Source organism: Ptychodera flava, chromosome 10 (genome assembly GCF_041260155.1).
Source record: "Ptychodera flava strain L36383 chromosome 10, AS_Pfla_20210202, whole genome shotgun sequence".
Taxonomy (NCBI): Eukaryota; Metazoa; Hemichordata; class Enteropneusta; family Ptychoderidae; genus Ptychodera; species Ptychodera flava.
Window position 1 is genome coordinate 32,946,508 of NC_091937.1, and position 22,111 is coordinate 32,968,618.

The window sequence follows — 22,111 nt, forward strand, 5'->3', positions numbered from 1 at the left end:
TGTAAATTATGCAAATTAAGAACCAGGAAATTGATGCTGTCAGACAGCACGTAACTGTACATGTCTCGCCACGTCTACGTCGCCGTATAGATCAGGTTGACGCCGACGTCATCGTATAGAGAGTAAAGTGTATGCTCAGTTGTGAGTCATCCAAACACGTCGGCGCACATCATGATCTGAAATAAAACATTACGATTCTCACAGCTATGTAGGCAGTATCGCTACACGGTACACTGCAGATCGTGTCATCACACCAGCCGACTAGCAACTTCTTGAGACTTCAGATCATGGCAGATTCACCGGAAAGAATGTCCTCTCCGGGATCGGATGCATCGTTTTCGACTCCAGACCCCAAAACCGGTGTTGTATACCAACTTCGAGACATCAACAAACGTCTGGTCGACGCCTGGCGAGATTCATTCAGTGAACATAAAAATGTCAAGGTAAACAAGCACCTTCATATTGTTTTTATGTTCCAACATTTTAAAATAAATTGACGAATATGCACGTTACAAATCATTGCAAAGTGAAAGTTATTCTTATCTTTTCTCCTTGAAGTCTTGATGATAGATACATTATCCACAGGTACGTATGTTCTCATGTCCCACACCTTTCAAATGCGAAATATTATTTACTATATAACAAATTGATACTGTACCTGGAGACTAGAGGACCTAAGACCTGTACGTGACCTGTACTAGAGGTCGTGACATCCCCCGGTCATTTGCATTTGATATTTTATTCAGTATATTGTCTTTCATCTACGTAGGTATCCCATGGCGATATTTTCACGGGAGCTCCTGCAGCAGACGCTATCGTAAGTTCGTGTCATAATTATAAATAGTCATCAATGACAAAATAGTACCTGGGTAGGATTGTTTTGAGCACGATTTGGAGAATTTACACGAAAGAATGAAAATGTCACAGTAATTACATACTGTTCAGCATATCTTGACATATACTTTTACTTATCAAGCACACCCTGTTCGGTCTTAACTGCGCCGAGGTCAACAGTTTTGATGGATGAGCAACTTCTTACAAGTACGTTCCTTGTGGGTACAGATGCGCCATCTACGATCTATGGCTCGACTTTTAAACAATATATCAGGTGCAATATACTCCACAGTCGAGGTGTAATAAATGATAGACTAGATGAAAATTTATCGTTGGTAAACTGAAACAAGCAAGGTCATTTATGAAGTTGCAAAATTAAAGCATAAACTGCAGTGTGTTTGTCTTTTCTATATTTTATGATTGGAAAAGTAAGTTACTATAGAAACGAATACAGAATGTGAAGAAGTAAATTTTTAATCATTGCACAAATATTTATCATGTTGAAATACAGCCTACAATGCAAAGAATGTTAAGAACATGGCAGCCAGTTATTTCTATTCAGTAAGCAAGAATAATGTTTCCAAAATTATGACAGTTTTGTTATTAAATTCTGCAATAAATTCAATGCATACTAAGTTTAATCGACTACATTATTGATTTTTTAAACAATAATGCAACAATTTGATAAATTTAATATAAATCCTTACATTTTAAAAAGGAGAGAGACAAAAATAATACCAGTAATAGTTTTTTCATATTTTTTGTTGATTTTATTTAGGTCTCACCAGCAAACAGCTTTGGCTTTATGGATGGTGGTATTGACATGGTCTACTCTATGCATTTTGGATGGCAAATGTTAGTATCAAACTTAATTCCAGACTCTCCACAGCTCACCCCTCTAGATACTAATGGTATGACCCATCTCACCATCAGGAGTGGTTGGTCTGCTGTCCACTAATGGATGGGTAGATCTGAATTAGAGTTCCCCATCCTTCATAGACATGATGCATGTAAGATTTTGATAACATTAACCAGTAGGTCCATTTGAGTTAAATCATATATTAACAAATTTATTTATTTATTTATTTTATTTATATACTTATTTATGTACTTTCTACATATTTATTTATTTATTTATTCATATATTCTAAACTCTAATACAGATTTGATACATTTTAAACCATATCTCCATACACAAAAACAGAAAAATTTTAATAAAACTGAACAAAAAACAGTTTACAGCATACTATAGGATAAATTAATTGGCAATTATATGCAACCCTGGTTCACTTTTTTGATGTAAATTTTCATTAGAACATTGTCAAACAGAGAATTCACACCATTGAAATATGGATAAGGCATACCCATTGTCATTGTCACAGTTGCTTGAAAAGATGCCACAATTCATACATAAAAAGAATCATCCTTTGGAGATTTTTTTACAAAATTTATTCTCTCTTTTATAACTTTGTAGGCAAGACAGATTACAAGCTCTTATCAGAGAAGAAAAAGATGGGGAAATTTTGGTGGTAAGTTTGGACTTCTTAATGTTGAAAATGGGCTGTTTTTTATTGCGAAGACATATGATGAACTTTGGACTATGATGAACTTTGGGACATGTGATCAAATGATATTCTTTATAGAAAACAACCTTCAATTAGGAGAGATTAGAGAGGAGATGGCAGATATGAACTGAAAATGCTCCTGTGTTTCAGTATATAAGTTTCATCAACTTTGATCAAGTCTAGTCAGATATATATCCCTAAACTAGGAAAGTTATTAAATATGCAAATTAGTAATCAGGTGATCAAAAATACTAAATGGCTTTCAAGAATGTTACATCATAGTATCTTCAATGTACATAGTACATATATTAAGTTTCATGAACTTTAAACATATTAATCAAGATATAATTAGGAAAAATTGTTAAATATACAAATTAGAATTAGCTGAACTTGGGAAATTACTTTATGTTATCTCACAGTATCTTCATTGTACATAGCAAGTTTCGTCAACTTTAATCAAGTCAATTCAGATATACATCGCTAATTAGAAAATGTCATCAAACCTGCAAATTTGAAATTAACTTTCTTGTCACTGCTCAAGTATCTTTCATGGCTGATATATCTTGTGTGATCAACATTTGTAGCAAATCGTATCAAATTTTGTGCAGCTGTTCTCCATGTATATGTTTTTTTCCTAAAATCATTATTTAAGCAAATTAGCAAAAATATGCAAGCCATAACCACCAAAAGCTTTTCAGCTCTTGCAATTTCTAATTACCAAATTTTATCCTTGTACTATCAACCATTCTTGACATATTCTGCCAACAGACAGACAGACTCAGTGCGACATTAGCTCAACACATGAGCTAAAAATTAATCAACAATTTTTATCTCTTTATTTGTTTCTTTATGCTTTTATTTGTGTATTTGTTTATCTAGAACTAATCCATATGAAAATTTAGCATTCAGCAAAAAGCTTTGTAGAGACACAGTCCCTACACTCACACATGAAATGAATGAAAAACACATAAATTGAGGTCAAAAGTGACCAATCAGACTCTGGATCTGCTATTCCATTATTCCATTCATCACCCCCATTCTGAGGTTGTAAACTTCCTATTGACACAACCAGGGTGAAGCTGTCATAATACCAGTATTCAGTGAGGAAACTCCGGAAAGTGAAATGGCACGTCCAAATTGCAATGAAGGAAAACCAATCAAGTATCTGATCTCGGCACCAACAATGAGAATTCCGAGGAAGTGTCGAAAACATCAAATGCTTATTTGGCATTCAGAGCTGTCATACTCGCTGGTAGGTAACTTCATTATTTTTTACTAACATATTGTGGTTGATAAATTCACTATTTGTGATGCTATGATACACTGAATATAATCATGGTTCTTGGGGAGACAGCTATTGTGCCCCAAAATTGAAATATTTAACTTTTGCTAAATCAGATACTTTCTTCCAGGTATCTTACAACCATCCGGTTTAATTATATTTTAGTGATTAAAGTGGTAGTCTACTTTGAGCTGTCTTACAATTGCATACATAAGGCATAGCTGGACTGAAGATATATCAGACCTTAACAGTTACATTTTATGGATCTCTAATGAAGATATTTTGCTCTGAGTACAAGGAAAACTAGGATCAGGAGTGTTGTGAAAAATTGCTGCCATTTAAAGTGAAAATGTAACATTACATTGATGAGAAGGAAATATACTAAAACTGCATTTAACGAAATCATGTTTGTAATCTGCTTGTAAATGTGTTCACCTTGTTTGACAATACCAAGTTTTCTATAATCCTAGAAATCGGTTTTATGTTCCTCCAGTTATTAAGTCACTCTGCAAGTTGTACATCAGTGTTTTGTGAAATATCTCCATGTTAATTTCAGTTCAAAAACACAACAAGAGGACGGATGTTGAACCAATCCAAACTGTTCTCTGCCCTGGTTTAGCAACGTCAGTCGGCAAAATGCCTCCATGGAGATGTGCTGGTCAGGTATGTACATTTCTTCCTGATACTTGAGTCAATTTAAATTACAAGTCATGCAATTGCTGTGACTCTGGTCATTTTATAACATACAACTGTAGCTTACTGTGATTGGTTAAATCTCTTTCTAATAATGTCTCTGCTCTTTGGGTTAGATATTGTTACATTATATTATATATATATATATATATATATATATATATATATATATATATATATATATATATATATATATATATATATATATATATATATATATATATATATATATATATTATATATATATATACATATATTTATATATATATATATATATAATATATATATACATATATATATATATATTATATATATATACTATATATATATATATATATATATATATATATATATATATATATATATATATATATATATATATATATTATATTGTTACAAATAGTTTGATTTTTAGTGTTTATTCCTTATTTGGCTTGATCATATGTGTGTTATGAGTAAAACACACGTACCAACCACGCAGGATTCACATAGATTGTACTGTAGTTCAATCTGATCTTCCATGTTTCTATGCTAGTATAGACAACGGTTGTAGAGTCAGCATATTGTAGAAATGTTTATAACCAATGGGCACATGTATCTACTTTCAGATGAAGCTAGCCTATGAAATGTATGAAGTGGGAATGCATAAAGAACTGAGCCACCCTGAAAATCTTGGCATTGTTTGGAGTCAACACCAACACATGTCAACATCCACAGAAAATTTGTAGCTGAGCGACCTTGAACGTGCCTTGTGAGGAACTCACTCCCTTTAAAAGACAAAGTGTCACCAAATATTGTGTTTTGTCTTATATTTTTGCAATGTCAAGGTCATACAGTGTAATGAAATGTTTTATTTTAAATTGAGCTATGGGACAACTCTAAGTCATATGAGACAGTGCATGGTTCTGTTAAAACTAGGAAAGCTTTTGGACAACTTTGACAGTCATCTGTAAACCACATTTATAATATCGATCTGCCATTTAATGTGTCAGTGATCATGGAGGAGTTGTTAATTTAATTAATACAGGGTTTGAATTTAGATTTCTATCTGACAGCTTAATGTCAATGTGACAGCGCCCTCTTATGGCCAATAAGATGTGGCATCTTGGCTTCAAAAGGGACACAAACTTTTGGTATCATTTTGTATTTCATCCCTGTCAGATTTTTCAGACTTTGTACTTTATCCCTGTACTTTAACCAAGTGGATAAACTGATTTCCTGAAAAATGTTTTTGTGCAATGACAATCCCTTTGTCAGCAGTGTGTCAAATTCTCTTATCTGATTGGCTCACCAATGAAACTGGCCAGTGGCAGTCAAGCGTTCGGTGAAGTTGCAAATAGAATGTTCTTTTGTAGATTTTCTATTTCAGATTTAGCAAAAGTTCACCATAGAGGTCTTTTTCATCCTCCATGGGTTAACAAGGTCTTGTTCATTTTGAGAGTTTAGTTGAACATGTTAATGATTCTCATCATGACGAATTTTGATAGCTATGGTATGTTTTATGCAGATGTATTACTTTTATCACTTTTCATGATCACACTAAATATGGCTAAAAATGAACTTTTGTTTAATTCAAAGCAGTATATACTACTATGTACCATGACTTCATGTAGAATGCAATGTGTGGTATAGTCATAATGACAAACGACTTACATGGCTGGTATCAATCATGCAACATTTCCAGAACAGTGACTTTTCAAAATTTATACTTATGCAGCAAATTTGTAACTGTTTAACATAGCTTGTTGTAGTAAGTCTGTGGTAGATTGTTTAATGGATTTTCATTTTTCTGTCAAAAATAGAATCACGTTTTTTGGATGTGATCAGTCCCTTCATCTCTGCATGTGAAATCAATCCTAATTAATGTATGTCATAATTTTCTGTTGTAACATTGAAAGTTTGGATTCTGAATTTCTTGAAGGCAAAGAAAGCCGTTTCCTTAACAGTCAAAGTAGTTTGACTGTCAAAACAGAACTTGTAACTTACAGCAGGCCACCAATCACACGACAGAACACACAATGGAGGCTTTTGTTTTTAAATAATTACAATATGATAATTTTAATATAATAATTGTTTTTGTATGACATGGCAGGTATGAAGAATAAAATATGAACATCTGTTACAATTTATATAGCTCTCCAAGGCTTTACTTTTCTGCATCCAAGATAAAAACTATCAGGTATTGCATAGTGTCATTTAATATGCTATTTCGTCCAAAGCTGTCTAAAGCTTACATGAATGTCTACAACTTTTACACATAATTTGTTTTTCCATGATTTGGCTAGTACAAAGCAATTTCACGTCCTAAAAAACATTTGGCACCAAGAATGGCTTTCACAGATGCTGCAAGCCCCTGAAAATTCCACTACATGGAAATGACACCTATTTCAATACTTTTGTTTTTTGTGAATGGCTTATTCCATTCAGTGACCACAGGGGCTTGCAGGATATATTTTGTGAATTTCTCTTCGAGGCCTGGTCCGCCATTTCTGCATAGAGGTAATATGAGCTATCCAGGCTATTATGTACATTGATGGGGCACAGACATCAACTTGTCTCCTGACAAAAATGAATGATATCGTTCTGTGCCTCACACTCCATGAAGTATATTTGCAGTGACACAGCACAAAGGATCCTTTCATACCTATTTCGTAGTGCACTGATCCAGTTTATCCATTAAAGACAATGGGATCTGTCCAAAGAAAGGGGTGGATACATATCATTGTGCTAGAGACAACATCCTTTCAACTAAACTGTTTCACAAGCTACATCTTAGCAGTGAAATGTTTCGTGTCTTTACAATTACACAAATTACAACAAACTACAAGACTCACAAAAAATTTTTTAAATAAATAGATGTATCATATATAAAAATGTCCCGTGGGAAAGGCTGGATCTGTTAAAAGTCTAAAAATACACATGAAAACACAAGAAGGTGAGAGATATTTTCAAGAAATATAAGCATAGGTCATAGAAACAGAGATCTAGGGTCTATGGTATAAGGCAGAGACTTGAAAGACCATTCACTGTAGAGTCCGTACAGATGTACGCCCACAACAATCTGGCTTAGTGAGGCCTACAAGCATTTCACAGTGAACTTTGGTGGCTATACTTGCTACAGCAGCTATACTGCACAGCTGATGAGGGGCCGTGACAGCTATTCATACATCACCAATACTGACATTAACCATACTGCACATATGAAAAATTTCCAACTTGTTCATCAATATTCATTTTTTTAAATAAAACATAAAAATACATATCTCCTTTGGACTTGTCTTTGTGTGAGAATATAAAATGTGTTAGTTTCAGCAAATTCTGACGGTGATTTTTAAATATCACATGGATAATAACCCTGAGTCAACAATTCTATATGTTTCATCAATATATAAATATATACATCCAGAGTCGTTAAGTCGCATGTTATTTTTATATTTGCTTTTTTTGTTTGTTTGCTTTTAGGGGATACTAATGACAGGGGGAGAGATGTGGGGGGTGGAGGTACAATGGTTGTAAAGTGTATCAGGAATAGCTGTGACAGTATGTGCATACAGACAAAAGGCATGGCAAATAGCATGATTCTCATTCCATGTTATAAATTTCTCTCTCGGTAAAAGGTTTGTATTAACACTTTGCACCCTGACCCCCTGGTACCCTATGACATCATGCAGACATTTTTGTCCAAGCCGGGTTCAAAGGTTTGTTATTGAGTAAACTAAAAGGGAGTGGGAAACACTACCCATCACAAAAACTTGTGAAATTAGTTTGTAAAAGTTAGCCGTTTTCCAGAAGTACACCTATTGAACTGAGGTCAACCCCCCAACACCCTGTGAAAAAAAAAATCGCAAAATCACTATTTGAATGAACTTGAGAAAATCTGAGGAGTTCCCTACGGATTTTGTTAAAATACATCTTTCACTATCTTAGATATATCTCCCAAAAATTGCACAAGTTGCTTTTCGGTGACATTTTTAATGAGGCTGTTTACTAGGCACTAATTTTGCATTTAAACTAGGCAATAATACAGGTTTATGGTTCAACAAACTGAAGACAATCTACAATACCAAAGTAGAATAGAAAGCATTGAGACTTGCCAAATACTGGAGAAATTCCAAAAATGCATTCTTTTGTTTGAGTGTTGAGACAGAACAGAAATTTCAAATTTCTAAATGAATCAGTAGATAATTACATAAAGATGTCCAATAAATGGCACATTTTGTCATGGTGAAAACTGGCAGTAATTGTTTTCCAACATATTTGCAAATTTTTATGGCTATCACAAAACAGTGGTAATATATAGTTTGTTTTCTTTGGCCACTATAGGAGAGGTCACAAACAAACATATGGAAAAAAACAGGGTGACATACTGAGAAATTATTCCATTACACTTTTCAGAATTTTGTGCTGTTAGCTTATGCCAGTCAATTGAGGAATGCAACGAGAAATGGCAGTGTTCAATCTGACAGGAGAGATACAAAACCAACACCAATACATGTAATATTGAACTATCTATACAACAATCTGAATGTCATGGTCAATGATTTCACATTATCAAGGGCATTTTAATAAAACATGTGTTTTGACACTTATGAATAATTTATGCAGACAGACATTGTAAATAATTATTGCATGAAATTATCATTCAGTGGGTATTCTCATTTGACTTGGTCCTTTCTTTCTTCACTGCTATTCAACTAGAAATCATCTCAATAACACTACTTCAAAATTTTTAAGATCATGGCGCAATGCTTCATGGGTTTTTATGTGTATGCCATACACATCTCCCAGATTAGCACCTATGTACATAGGTCTGGGTATCTATGGTATGTGGGTCTGGGTACCAAGGTACATAGGCCTGTGTACCTACCAGGTACATTGGTCTGGGTACCTAAGTAGGTACAATAAGTCGGGTGGATACCTAATTACATAGGTCTAGATACCTGGGCACATAGGATTGGGTACCTACACTAGGCAAGTCTGGGTACCTGGGTACATAGGATTGGGTACCCAGCTAGGCAAGTCTGGGTACCTAGGTACATAGGACTGGGTACTTGGTACATAGGACTGGGTACCACTGTACAAAGGACTGTAGGTATCAAGCACATTGGTCCAGAATGATAAACACACCATCAAACCCAACAAAAAGGCTTATTGCCAACGGTAGGTTAAGGAAACAATACAGCATAAAAACATCGAACTTCAAACATTTTTTTCTGTTTTGGATTGTTTGTACTCACAGACAGATCTGATCAGTGATGTCATTTTTGCACATGTCCAGCAAGTTTTCAGACTTGACCCTTAAACAAATGTTGTACTTGGAAATGATGACAGAAAACTGGTTCATTTTGTAGCTTTAGAGTGTATCATTGCCAAGGCACTCTTTTATACCTAGTGTTGATCTGCTAAATGGTGAAACTGGCATGTTGATTGAGAGGTGTTACAGTATTAGTAACAATGATATATTGATTCACAGCTCTCCCTGTGGGCAAATTTTTATTTCATTATTTTATATTTTAATTTAATTTTAATTTAAATTGTATGGCAATTTTTAGAATGAGATTCAACTTTTAGATACTTGTTTAAATCAGAATAACATTGATGGCCACGTGACTCTGATTTTTGTCAATTCTTTTGAGAACCTGCTCTGTACATACACATGCTGAAATTGCTTGAGTTCAGCTTTGAACATTAGCCTAAATGTACTTTATCACCTGTTTTGCATAAAACATTTAATATGATTGTATTGGACAGATTTGACCCTGTGACCGTTGGTAAACAGAATTCAATAGTAACATGCAGTCATGTAGATTCTTTGTGCACTTGTGAGATAAATGTAGCAGATACACCTGTGTTCATCCCAATGCTGGATTGGCCAACTTGATATCCAGAAAGAGGCTTTGGTCGATGAAATGATGTTTGACTGTCAGTGTTCATTGTCGAGACAGTGATGTTCATAATGGACTTACGTCACCACCTGTGTACTTGCTTGTGTAAGAACATTGTTGTACGTACAGAATTCATAATTAGATCAATCTTGGCATTGTTGATTTTGTTTTCAATTCACAAAGAATGCATCCAAGGGGTAGATTTTCAGATCTAAACTTTTTAAAAACCTATTCTGCTCTGCTGCTTGTGCTGAGCAATTTTGAAACCTGTTTTGAGCAAATAAAGCTGTCACTGCCTTGTTTTTATGAGAAACCGAAAATCTGATTTTTATCCCCATAGTCCAGCAGCCATATTGAATTTGAAAGCTCAACAAATTTCAGGTAATTTGGTTCTCTGGTACCAATAATTTTGTCGTCTTCTTTACAGTTGAAAATGGATTAACATTTTCCTTGTAAAATTACGCCCGAAAGTTTAATACTTTCAGTTTCAAGGTGTGTGTTACCTTAACCCTTTGAGCGCCAAAGTCAATTTTTGTCCCCTTTATGAATATACCCCCGTCAGTTTTTTTCAGAATTTTGCCAAAATTTTGATAAAAATCTGTAGCCAATGAAATGTGATGTCCATTTGGTCCAAAATTATCAAAGAAATTACAGAAAAATTCCTAAAAATTGGTGAAATGTTGCACTAAAATTTTGGCGGGAAAAATTACAGCACTCAAAGGGTTAAATCAGGATATCTGCTTACATCAATTGGCTGGTCAATGGTGTGAACAAGCACAAGTGTATCAGGTAAAGTGACACAATCATCTTTCTGAAAACACAAGCCTCAAAATATATTAGCATGGATACACATGCAGACTGCATTTTGACGATGAACACACTAGTACTCTGACCGATATATCATGGCTCTGCCTTTTCTGGCAATATTGCAATCACACCAGGAGCAATGCACCACCGCCATGTTCTGGAGTGATTTCACATTTTAGGATTTTCTGACAGACCTTGTACTTTGGTCGGTGAAAACACTCACAGCTACCTCACACCTGTATGTTTGTCATACTCCTTGTCATCCTGGCTCTGTCCGTGTATGCCAACAAATTCAAAGCACGGTTTCTTGTCTTGGTTGTCCATTGTCAATATGGAGTAGACAGGGATGCCCTTTATGGATGCATCGCTGGCTTTGTGTACTGTGATGCCATAGTCACAGACAGCAGACTCTGATACTGTGCTGACGATGTCTGGTTTGTCGGCGTTTGAAGGGGTCACTATGTCACTAGATGTGCCCAGTGCTGCTATGTGGCTGTTCAAAGCTCTATTTGACTGACAACTACTGTCTGATTGATGTGCTGTGACATAACCTTCACGTTCTATCATGCCTGGTCCACTGTATGTTACTTCTGACGTTTTCTGTGTTTCTGTTCTTGATGTGCATCTGTGACTATCTGATATTTGTACTACACTAGGATGATGTTCATTGAACTGGATAAACATTCTTTCACACTGGGTAAATACTCTCCTACACTGGCATTATAGTTCAACATCTGTTCTGTGATGGTTCTATATTTTATCAATCCTAACCCACTGTCTGTTAAGCTATTTGCATAATCTGTTACGTCACCTGAGGACTCTTTGCTATTATTTAATGTATTACTAATACCAGAATTCATCTTTCCGTGTTCATTATTTTGCTGTTTTGCTGTGCATGTTTGGAACACCTGACTTTCTGATCCCTGCAGAGGGGCAGTGTTCAAAGATCCTGTGGACAGACTCCCATCCCCACGCATTGGTTGGTGTGTCTGAAGGGAATGTCTGCCCTGGTCATCAGTGTTGCTACTGTGTGTCGGAAAATCTTGTCCATGGATGCCAACAAACTCCAAGACCCTCTCATGGTTTTTGTCACCGGTGGGGACGATAGAAAAGATAGGGAGCCCACTGATAGACTTGTCATGTAGAGAGTAAACTGTCAGAGCGCTGTTCATCTCAATCTTGTCTCCTTCACCTGCACATTCTGAAAAATTTTGGTACTTGTCGTCAGAAACTTGACCTTCACAGCTGACACTCTGGCTGAGCAATCTGTCGACATTTGAACTCTGAACTCTGCTAGGGTCATTCTTAAATCGTGGCTTTTCACCGTATTCATCATTATCATCCCTACAGCACTCACTACCAATTAAAAGATTCTGACAACTGTTGCTTTCTAGACCTTGCCTCACAAAGAAGTCTACAATCTTTCTCTGATTACTGATACTTCTTGGACTCTGATTTTTTCTTCTCAGATCATCACTTCGTACCACAGTTTTCTCTTTTTGTACAATGTCATTACATTCGGTGTACTTTATTCCTTTATCAATAGTACTGTTATCTATATGACTACTCTCAATGCCATCTTGGCAAGAGTTTCCTCTTAGTCTACGTTCCAATACATCTCTATCACCTGCATCTTCGTATCCTTGGGTCTCCGGCTCCTGCTTTATAAAAATTTGATCACCAGGAATATTTTCCTGGAAACTATCCACTACTTCAGATTTTCTGCGTACAACAGTGTGTTTAACCATCTTCCGTGTCTTCTTTTTCCTTCCGCTGGTTCTAGCTCTTGAAGCTTCAACTTTCTTCTCCTGTCCCTGCCGCAAAGCTTTCAGCTTCACGATGAGATCAGAAAGCTTCCTGTGTTGGCTTCCAGAAGATTTTTTGCGGTTGGTAGTTCTTGATCCAGTTTCACTATCTGGTCGGGTCTCTTGAAAACAGTGGAATAAAAAAGATGTAGCCTTAGTATACGATGTTTCTATTAACCCTTTGCGTGCTGTAATTTTTCTCACCAAAATTTTAGTGCAACATTTTACAAATTTTTACAAATTTTCTGTAATGTTTTTGATAATTTTGGACCAAACTGACATCACATTTCATTGGCTATCCCATAGTTTTTCATCAAAATTTTGGCAAAAATCTGACAAAAATTGACTGAGGTACATTTTTAAAGGTGACAAAAATTGACTTTGGCGCTCAAAGGTTTAAGTAACTGTATTCATCTATATGCCATACGCACACAAGAAAAGATAAAATTAAGAAATAGAATCATTTTAATTTTGACTATTGAATGTGACTCTTTCTGAATATGAATCTGACTCCAGCTCTTCTCACTCATAATAAAACTGTACATCTTCTTAGCTCGCGCAGGTGGCGGCAAGCGGCTCACTGATACGCATGCGTCAGTGCAGTACGATAAGAATAAAATTCTTGACGCATGGTCACTGCCATTGCAATCATCCCATGATCCTTGTGACCGCATCATTGTACATGTATTACATGGCCAAGCTTCAATAGTTTTTTTTTATTTTGAGCAAGATTTGCAAGCAATAAAGTTATAAAACTCCTAAATTAACTTCCAAAAATGATACATCAAAAAGCATCCATATATTTTCATTTGGGATAAAATATACATCACACTGCTCGATAGCATCAGCTGTGCACGTGCTGTACACTGGCAGCCATCTTGTGTCAAGGGTCATCGCCCCGGTCACCGCCGTGGCAAAAAGTACGCTGCAGTGCTGAGTAGTTGGTCTCAGCTCAGCAAGCTTGCTGCACGCTGGCTACAAGACTATCAACACCTGTGACGAAGAGGAGTATCTTAAAAATATCTTCATCCAAAACCCATCTACTACAAACAGTGAACTGTCATTTTCTTGAAATTACATAGCTGCGCAAGCTTATGGGCTCAGCCCTCGTGTGATATTATATGAAACCACACATGTTCTAACCGATTTGACCCCGTGGTTACATATATATTAACGAGCCTGTCAACTAGTTCTGGAATCAGATATGCACAACAGCATGAATGGAAAGCTTGGGATGTGAAACAAGCTCAGAGAAATACATGTACATACCGTACAAATACTGGAATGCTTAGAATAGCAATATTGCAAAACTCACCTGAATTTGTTGAGTTGCAGGAAATACCACATTGTGGTGATGCAGTTTCTCATGCTCTAGAGCCACTGCTAGGCTAGAGAACACCTCTGAACAATACTGGCACGAAGTGGAATTATTTTTGTTCTGATCTGTTCTGCATTCGCCTGTACCTTGACTCATGTCACCGGTACCGTCTTTAGTTAACCTTTCATCTAGCATACATCTCACTGTTTTGGGTCTCTTCCGCTGTGGGGCAGCCATCGTGTTTGAAGGGTTGATTATCTGCGAATCCTGGACCATGGTGGCAGCCTTCTGTTGTGGATCACCCATCACAATGCCAGGGACCTCATCATTGTCTATTCTGGCTCCTGGCTTCAACGTAGTGATCTGCATATGGGGTTGCCTCACCTCAGCCCGTTTGTACTCTATCACAGTCTTGGCTCCCACAGATACAATAGACAGTACCGGTATTCCTTTGACTGCTGCCGAGTCCTTGGAATGGATTGTCAAATTGTTTGCACTGTCACCAAGGTTTAAGTTGCTAATGTAGGACATATTCTGAGGCAGTTTCCTTTTGGTTTTGTTGGTGGGTGCAGGAATTGCAGTCTGAGACTTGCCCTGACCACCAAAGCTGTATGTTTGTGGTAGAGTCACGTTTGACTGCGCTGTTCCAGCAGTCTGCACGGAGCTGACTAAAGAACTAACAGTCCTTGCTACAGCAGGGTTCTCATGAAAGTTTGTGAGGCTGTGGCAAGAAGACGGAACATTACTCAAGGCAGTACTGGGTGTGGTGTTTGTCTTGGGAGGTCTGCTGGTGAATTCGGCGCTGTGGGGGTTGACATCTGCAAAGAGTGGTACATTGGTCAGAGTTGCATATTCTGAGCTGGTTGAGTTTAGATTTCCCTCCCTGACGCTGGCAGCCCCTGGGTTGGGATACTGTGATACAGTCGTTGAGGAGCTACCTGCAGACATCGGCTGGTTGCTTGTTTGCAGCTGGATGGAGTGAAACATTTGAGTCTGGTATTCTTGGTTGTTTGCATATGATTCCTCAGGTTCTGTCTTAATTCTCTTGACTATAGAGGGCTCCCCGCCCCGGTCTCTCACCTCCCACTGCCCGCTGGTCACAGACATGTTTGTCGTTTGCGGGAGAACCGTTGACGCACTGGAGTAGCAGATACCATTGCCGTCGACCTGGTCTGTTCCCATGGTCCACTGTGGGTTAACTGTCGTGTGTGGTGGCTGATGGCAGATGGGTGCTGCGATGAGCTGGCCGTTACTCTGAGTGCTTCCATTTCCATTGATGGAGTGCACCATGGATGTGTTGGACTGACCACTGCCTATGCTGCTGGGCGGTAAAACTGCGCCTTGATTCAAACCAGTGGTAGCAAAGCTTGTTGGCTGGTGCGACGGAGGCTGCACGCCATTACTGTGCTGCTCAGCTTGCAGCCACTGTCGAATCTGTTGTTTACCATCCTCCCATGAAGCCGTTGCCACCTTTGTGTGGGCGCTGGTGGTCTGTACGTTTGAGTTGAGGATGGGCACGTGGCTATCAGCAAAAGTGGTGACAGACTGCTGATTTGAGACTGTGCTACTGTGGACATTGTGCTGATAGGCTGTATTCTGAACAACTGACGTTGACGGTACTCTTGCTTGAGCGAGAGACATCACATTGGCAGAATGCTCTGAACTGCTGAGCTTCGGCGGCACATAAGCCATGTAGTCTTGCAATTGCTTGACTTCACGGTCTACATCATGTCTTGTCTGATTTGGAGTCAGTCCCACTGTATTGTCAACACCGGGATTCTGACACATTGGTGGGAAGCTTCCCTGCTGGGGCACGTTCTGGAAATTGTTACCGGACTGAGAGTAATTCGGCATAATACCAGTGCTGGATTGGAACTGTCCAACGTTGTTCCCTAGAAAGTGGCTAACTGCCGGCAGAGGACCAGATCTGGGAATTTCAAAGCCTGGCCTGTGTAGGAAAGGCTGGACTGTCGAGCTCTGCTGGCTAGAGGTGAACGGCACCGAGTTCTGGATGCCGCTAGAAGGTGGCTGCCACGAGGGATCTGCGGATGCCATTCTGGTGTCTGCGTATACCGAAGTCACCGGCTGACTCTGTGCCACTGTCGCCATGCTCTGTACATTGCTTTGATACAGAGTTGAAGTGGTTTCAATCTTCACATCGGCAGCGCTACTCACTGTGGCCATCAACGGAGCCGTCCAGTTGAAATTTGCACTGTTTGCCTGCACACTGATTTGCCCACCATTCTGACTAGGCTCAACTTTGACTGTAGAAGCAATAAGACAGAAAATACAATCAGAGGTAATTCCTTACAAGGGAGAGGATGCCTGGACTACAATTACCCGCTTCAGCTGCATTTGTACGGAAATATGTGAACAAGTTTGCATATCAGAGAACTAAAACTAAAATGAAAATCCTGGGTCAAATTTCATACCAAATACATGTAACCTTACAATTTTGAACTTCGACATTAACTTCAAAATACCCATTGTTTGTTTCTGATCGCAGGGTATATATATTCAAAGTCACTGAAAATCACAGGAGACAGGAATACTTGAGTCCATAAACTGTTTTCTGGGAGTTCTTCTATCGTCAAGCATTGAAATACTATACATATTATTATCACATACCCATGTACCTTTTCAAGTTAAAGCCTTAACTAATTATAACCAGCCAGACAGTGTCACTTCCCCATCTGCCGGGACAGTGAAAAGGAGTATTGCGCCAAATCTAGACATAGTTTCATCTAATGGGCAAGGTGTATGTTATAGCAAGTGCAGTCAGCAAAAATTGTGTTTGCAGTATCTGTTTTCAGGGGCCTTCACATGTGCTAGTCTTTGTTACAATGCAGCGTATGGGACATGTTATGCCTCACTGGTTTTAACCAACTTGACCTGATGGTGACATTGAACTTGGCCAATGGTAGGTTAAGGGTTACACAGTATAGGTTTACTGTTACAGTTCCTATACGTTGGACCTCTGTACACAAAAAAATGGAATGAATTATTTAATTCTTTTTTTCTTCCAGGGAGTTACAGTTCATGATTGCGGAAGAGAAATTTGTTCAAAATATTTTCACAATTCTCACGGATCTTGCAAATCAAACTACGAGCTCTATTTGAATCATGACAGATCTGTTCAATGCCCATTGACACTATAACAGTCTGAATAGGAGTGTTTGAGATGAGCGTAGCAGAGCCCTTTATTGTCACACATATACAATGCGTATCCATAGCAAGGACAAAAATCAGACATAATAAATCACATTAAATTGGTTTGCAGAGGGAGCTAATAAATGGTTAATAGAGTACGACAAGCCAAGCGTGGGTCAATTTACAGTTTTTTGTAGGTTTCTGTTTTTTAGAGTTGAATCCGGAAAACTGATCAGTGTCATAGCAAACTGCTGATTTAATATGTCTCAGTGTTACTTTGAAGGGCATGACCCGGGATGACCCAGACTAAAACAATAGATCACCAAGGGCTAGCCCTGGTCCCTCCATCAGACAGTACTGTTTAATCCCTATTTCCACTTGTACTTTGTTTACTGACCCTGAAACAAATCAATGATATCACAACTGTTTTATAACAAATTCTGAACTGATTTGAACCGAACAAATACGCAATATCGCCACCAGTATCTTCTTGTTCCACTAACCCTATTTTGCAATTCACATTACAGTTAAAGGGTAAAGGTCATCAATTGTTCACATCCCAATATTTCTGTATACAAACAATACTTTGACCAATAAGCTATCAGTGGTTTTTTCACCCAAGTCAAGAGTCAATTGACAGCAAGTTTTGACCTTTAGAGAAACCAAACTTACCCTGTTTAATTTTGGAGAAAAGGTCACACAATGCGCATTTGAATCATCAGTGGCTTACAAGAATTTGGAAACCAAATGCACATTTATGGGTAAGGTTCTCTCATTCTGCCATTGGTCAGTCATTTTCACCAAGTGAAATAAAGTGCACTTCATTGGCCAGATCAATCAGACACGGGACTCATTTACATTAAGAATATATAAGAAAATACTTTTCAAATTACATTACCAAAATATCAGCTTTTGTGAAAATATGCAGTTAAGACAAAATTTGTGTGCAAATGTTTAGCATATGTTATGTAAAATAAACTACAATTGCAATCAGTGCTATTGTGACAGTATCAGTTGTATAAACACATTCTGTGAACCTCTTCAGTGGTGGCAGTCTATATGTTGAGAGAAAAAAATGAAACTGCTGTGCAAGTCTTTTGAAGTTAAAATGCAGCTGCAGGACTGGCAGTAAATTCTGTCTGCAACACTGCAACACGAGACGAAAGTCTCTCTGCTCGTTAGAATTGAACATCTGTACCTTCTCGAATCTCTGTGCACTTTGACGTTTACGCTTCGAGGAGCTCCTCAAAATTGTCATCAAAGATTTGGATAGGCTGATTATTATATTAAAACACTATTGTTTTATTTCAAATGACCAAGGATTGTAATTGGTAACCTTGCAGCTTGTGGAAACAATTTCTTGGAACTGAGCTCTGGCTGCTACACTGCATCACTCACTTCAATCTGCATTTACTGTGTTTCTGTTCCTTCACGTCATTGCTAGCCTACCCTCAGGCTCCACGTCATGATATGAAACGACGTGGAATCACAAGTTCAAATGCAAATGGTCCGAGAACTGGGCAGGGACCCGATCTCCGTTAATTACAGCCCTGCGAATTACTGGACAACTGTTAGTATACTCTACGTTGAGGAAACAAACACTATGATCGCTTGCAAACTGACTTTTGCGGTCAAACTTGCATCGTGTGCCGGATTAGAGAACAAAAACGTGTTCCACAACGGAATTCGACTATGGATGTTGCACTGACTAAATGACCGCTTTTCGTGTAAAAGAGGGAGTAAAATCTCCGAAAATATCGATAACCAACTGCTCAACTTCAAAAGAACGAATTAATTAGATGCCCGAGGTCAAATTTTCATTGAAATACAAAATGTTTTTGTGAAAGAAAATGCACGCACTGCACTGTATACAGTAGCGCTCCGTGGAACAATAACAAAGGATGCTCATTTTTGCCAAAGTTCATTTCCTCGTCCTAAATTACTCTATAGGTAAATTTTCACATTCATTTGCCGCAAAAGATACACGCTTGGAAGTATGCTTACCTGAGAAGTCGTGGTTTGGGCGAATTCTGCCCAAGTCTTCATCAACTACCCAATTTTGGACCGCCATCTTGAAATTGATCTGCATTACGCCCTCTAGTGGCCAAAATTAAAAGTTCTTTCCCGCTTTCCCACGCGTGAAAACGTCATTTGATTACCCGTTGATCCTTTCTTTCCAATTCTTCGGAAGTGACTCGTGCAGTGACTGGTGGTTGGAAGCATTGTCCATATTAAGTTTTTATTCGGGGTGTTTTGAAAAATCAACGCTTACTATTTGTCAGAGATTTGGGTAAATTTCCGATTTCTTTCAGGCTGGGGATATAATAATGCACTGGACTTCATATTCCGTACGGCTTCCGACAGTGTGTGATACCGGGTGCACGGGGTACTTCCGTAATTGTAAAAGTGTTGGAGTTTCATTGTGATTGAATATTTTACAGGTAACAATGACTACATAAATCATTTAAAGGGAAAAATGGGTGTTCCCACCGTACTTTCGATTTTATCCTGCTAGCATACATCATGACTAATGAAACTTTCAACCATTCTCTTACCAAATCAACAATAAAAATCGGGGGTCACCGTGCAAAGATTGGAACTAGCGAAACAAAGTACCAAAAATTTTGCGATATTTGTAAACTCTATGGAGGGAATTAAATTATCGAAAACCTAAGACGGTAAAAGTTTTTCTTTCTCCAAGACCTTTAATATGAGCTCCCACAAGTGGTAGATCAGAAAAGAATTTTAGAAATTTGAGAGCCCGAATATCTGTCCCCGAGAAACGTTCTACCTTATGAGAGTATACGTAACTCTGACGATTTATAAAACATACCTTTAAAATTGACTTCGAGCTAGAGGTAGAAACAGGTAGTTGCTGACATTAAATTTGTAATGGAGATGTATATACATTTATCATGGGCAAATGGAAAAACTGCTAGGCTATCATTTCTCCGTACGACCGTGCACCTATGCAAAAGAACGCAAACAATATTTCTAACTTATTTTGTAATCGAGCATTGTGACACTACTCTTAAGATACATTGTTAAAATGACTTCGTCTCGTATTTTTATTTTTAGTGGAAATTTCGAGAAAATGGCAAATATTGTGATGATATCTGCTTGCATTTCTATACGCAAGTCAATGGAATTAGCTAGCACTGTACTTCTCATTGGGTTGTCTTCTGCCATGACGATGAATGGTTGAAAATAAGGAAAGTCGAAGTTAACCAAAAAAGTAACAAAAAATGTTGGAGAGGTCACCTCACATTTTGATGCGATAAAACATTCTGAAAAGAATAAAAATCAAGGCAATACTGTCTGGCTGTTTGAGATCAGAAAGTTGCTGCAAAACTGCTGCTGATAGTGATAGTAAGATGGAAGATAATGATGATGAGGTTGACATTGTCTCCATGTGCTGAGCTACATCAGTGACGATGGAAGCAGTGACGACACACAGTGACCGAGGTGTATTTTGAAGTTCACACAGAGTGCACAATAACTGTTACCAAAGGCGGTAGGCTGACACAATTAAAAGCACAATCCTCAATCCCGAGTCCTTGCAGTAGTTCTTCTGACATTCTCAGTTGCATCGCCCAGGTCCTCTTTAGATTTTCCATTTTAATATTCATCAATCAACTTGCATATACAGGTATAAATGGCCAAAGCAGATACAATTAAAGGTACAGTCCTCAATCCCAAGTCCTTGTTGTAGTTCTTGAGACATACTCATTTGCATTGCACAGGTCCTTTTTAAATTTTCCAATAAAATAGTTATCAATCGATTTGCCTATCGGTAAGGTTACACAACTGCGACTTTTGGATCACTCTGAGACCAGCTATCTCTCGTTATATCATTTGTCCATCAGTAAAAGGACTCACTAAACCATGCATGTGACTTGACCTCTCAATATTTTGAGCTATATTTATTGATAAACATAAGTTTGATACTTTTTCACTGATTTTACTTAATTTGTGATTGAGACGAGATTCATATTTTACTGCCTATAAAGCATGTTGAAGCATATAACTAATATTGGGCTTTCAACAGAGCTGGTAACTGAATATAAACTATTCAATCAATTTGAACACACCATTGATTCAGTTTGTGTATAATATCGTTGGCTATACATAGAGGGCAGTGTTGACAAGCCAAATATGGAACACATAGGGGTGGACTCTTTGAGTATGCCATGAGTAGAATGGAAATATCTTGACAAAAACACAGAAAAGGTATCAAAAGTTACGTATTACATGATTTTACTGAAATAATTCTTGTACATGTTACTCGTAATTGTTATCTTACTGCTTCGAATATTCCATTTTCTTTCAGGGGGTTCATTAATTGCTTCTTCGTAAGGCAGGGGTTACTAAAATTTCTCTATCGATGAAAAGAAAAGGAAAGTCAAATAACTCTGCAAGATTTTAACAACAATTCCTCCGTCCCCAAGATAACAAATAATGACAGCTACCAAAATATTTTTTACTAGTTAGAGAGACTGCCGAGGTAGTACTGTGCAATGCTACAGTTGTAACTATAGACTATTTCTGAGGGTCTGTACTACAACTACGTGAATTTTGCATAAATACTGCAGATCATCATTCAGGATTCCAGTGCAGTTGGGCACTTTTGCAAGCATACAATAATGACAGAAATATTAAATTTTTATCATCAATATTCATAATCATAAATTTATTAATATCATAACTTACACCTTTACTGTAACTAATAATGCATAATGATACTGTGATGATCATCTATCGACAGAGTTATT

General features: G+C 37.6%; 2 protein-coding genes across 2 annotated transcripts; one reads left to right on the forward strand and one right to left on the reverse strand.

The window, feature by feature from the left end:
• The first annotated feature begins 9 nt into the window (after nt 1–9).
• Nucleotides 10–6,503, forward strand: LOC139142573 (uncharacterized). The gene is made up of 7 exons (XM_070712554.1): nt 10–443; nt 770–817; nt 1,613–1,689; nt 2,309–2,363; nt 3,472–3,651; nt 4,238–4,344; nt 4,983–6,503. The coding sequence occupies exons 1-6, from the start codon at nt 288–290 to the stop codon at nt 4,298–4,300; spliced, it is 579 nt and encodes a 192-aa protein (XP_070568655.1). The 5' UTR covers nt 10–287; the 3' UTR covers nt 4,301–4,344; nt 4,983–6,503.
• Nucleotides 6,504–9,260: 2,757 nt separating this feature from the next.
• Nucleotides 9,261–19,421, reverse strand: LOC139142555 (uncharacterized). The gene is made up of 3 exons (XM_070712525.1): nt 19,344–19,421; nt 14,187–16,453; nt 9,261–12,991 (listed from the first exon to the last, which is right to left on the reverse strand). Exons 1-3 carry the CDS (start codon nt 19,408–19,410, stop codon nt 11,714–11,716), a joined length of 3,612 nt encoding a protein of 1,203 aa, XP_070568626.1. The 5' UTR covers nt 19,411–19,421; the 3' UTR covers nt 9,261–11,713.
• Between the last annotated feature and the right edge of the window lie 2,690 nt (nt 19,422–22,111).

What these genes read in the sequence shown, in the direction of transcription:
- LOC139142555 (XM_070712525.1), bottom strand. Translation starts at nt 19,410, where the DNA reads ATGGCGGTCCAAAATTGGGTAGTTGATGAAGACTTGGGCAGAATTCGC. An exon ending in CCCAAACCACGACTTCTCAG is followed by an intron (nt 16,454 to 19,343) that starts GTAAGCATACTT and finishes TTGCTTCTACAG; the next exon opens with TCAAAGTTGAGCCTAGTCAG. An exon ending in CTGCAACTCAACAAATTCAG is followed by an intron (nt 12,992 to 14,186) that starts GTGAGTTTTGCA and finishes TGTTTTCAAGAG; the next exon opens with ACCCGACCAGATAGTGAAAC.
- LOC139142573 (XM_070712554.1), top strand. Translation starts at nt 288, where the DNA reads ATGGCAGATTCACCGGAAAGAATGTCCTCTCCGGGATCGGATGCATCG. An exon ending in CTCCTGCAGCAGACGCTATC is followed by an intron (nt 818 to 1,612) that starts GTAAGTTCGTGT and finishes GATTTTATTTAG; the next exon opens with GTCTCACCAGCAAACAGCTT. An exon ending in CAGAGCTGTCATACTCGCTG is followed by an intron (nt 3,652 to 4,237) that starts GTAGGTAACTTC and finishes TGTTAATTTCAG; the next exon opens with TTCAAAAACACAACAAGAGG.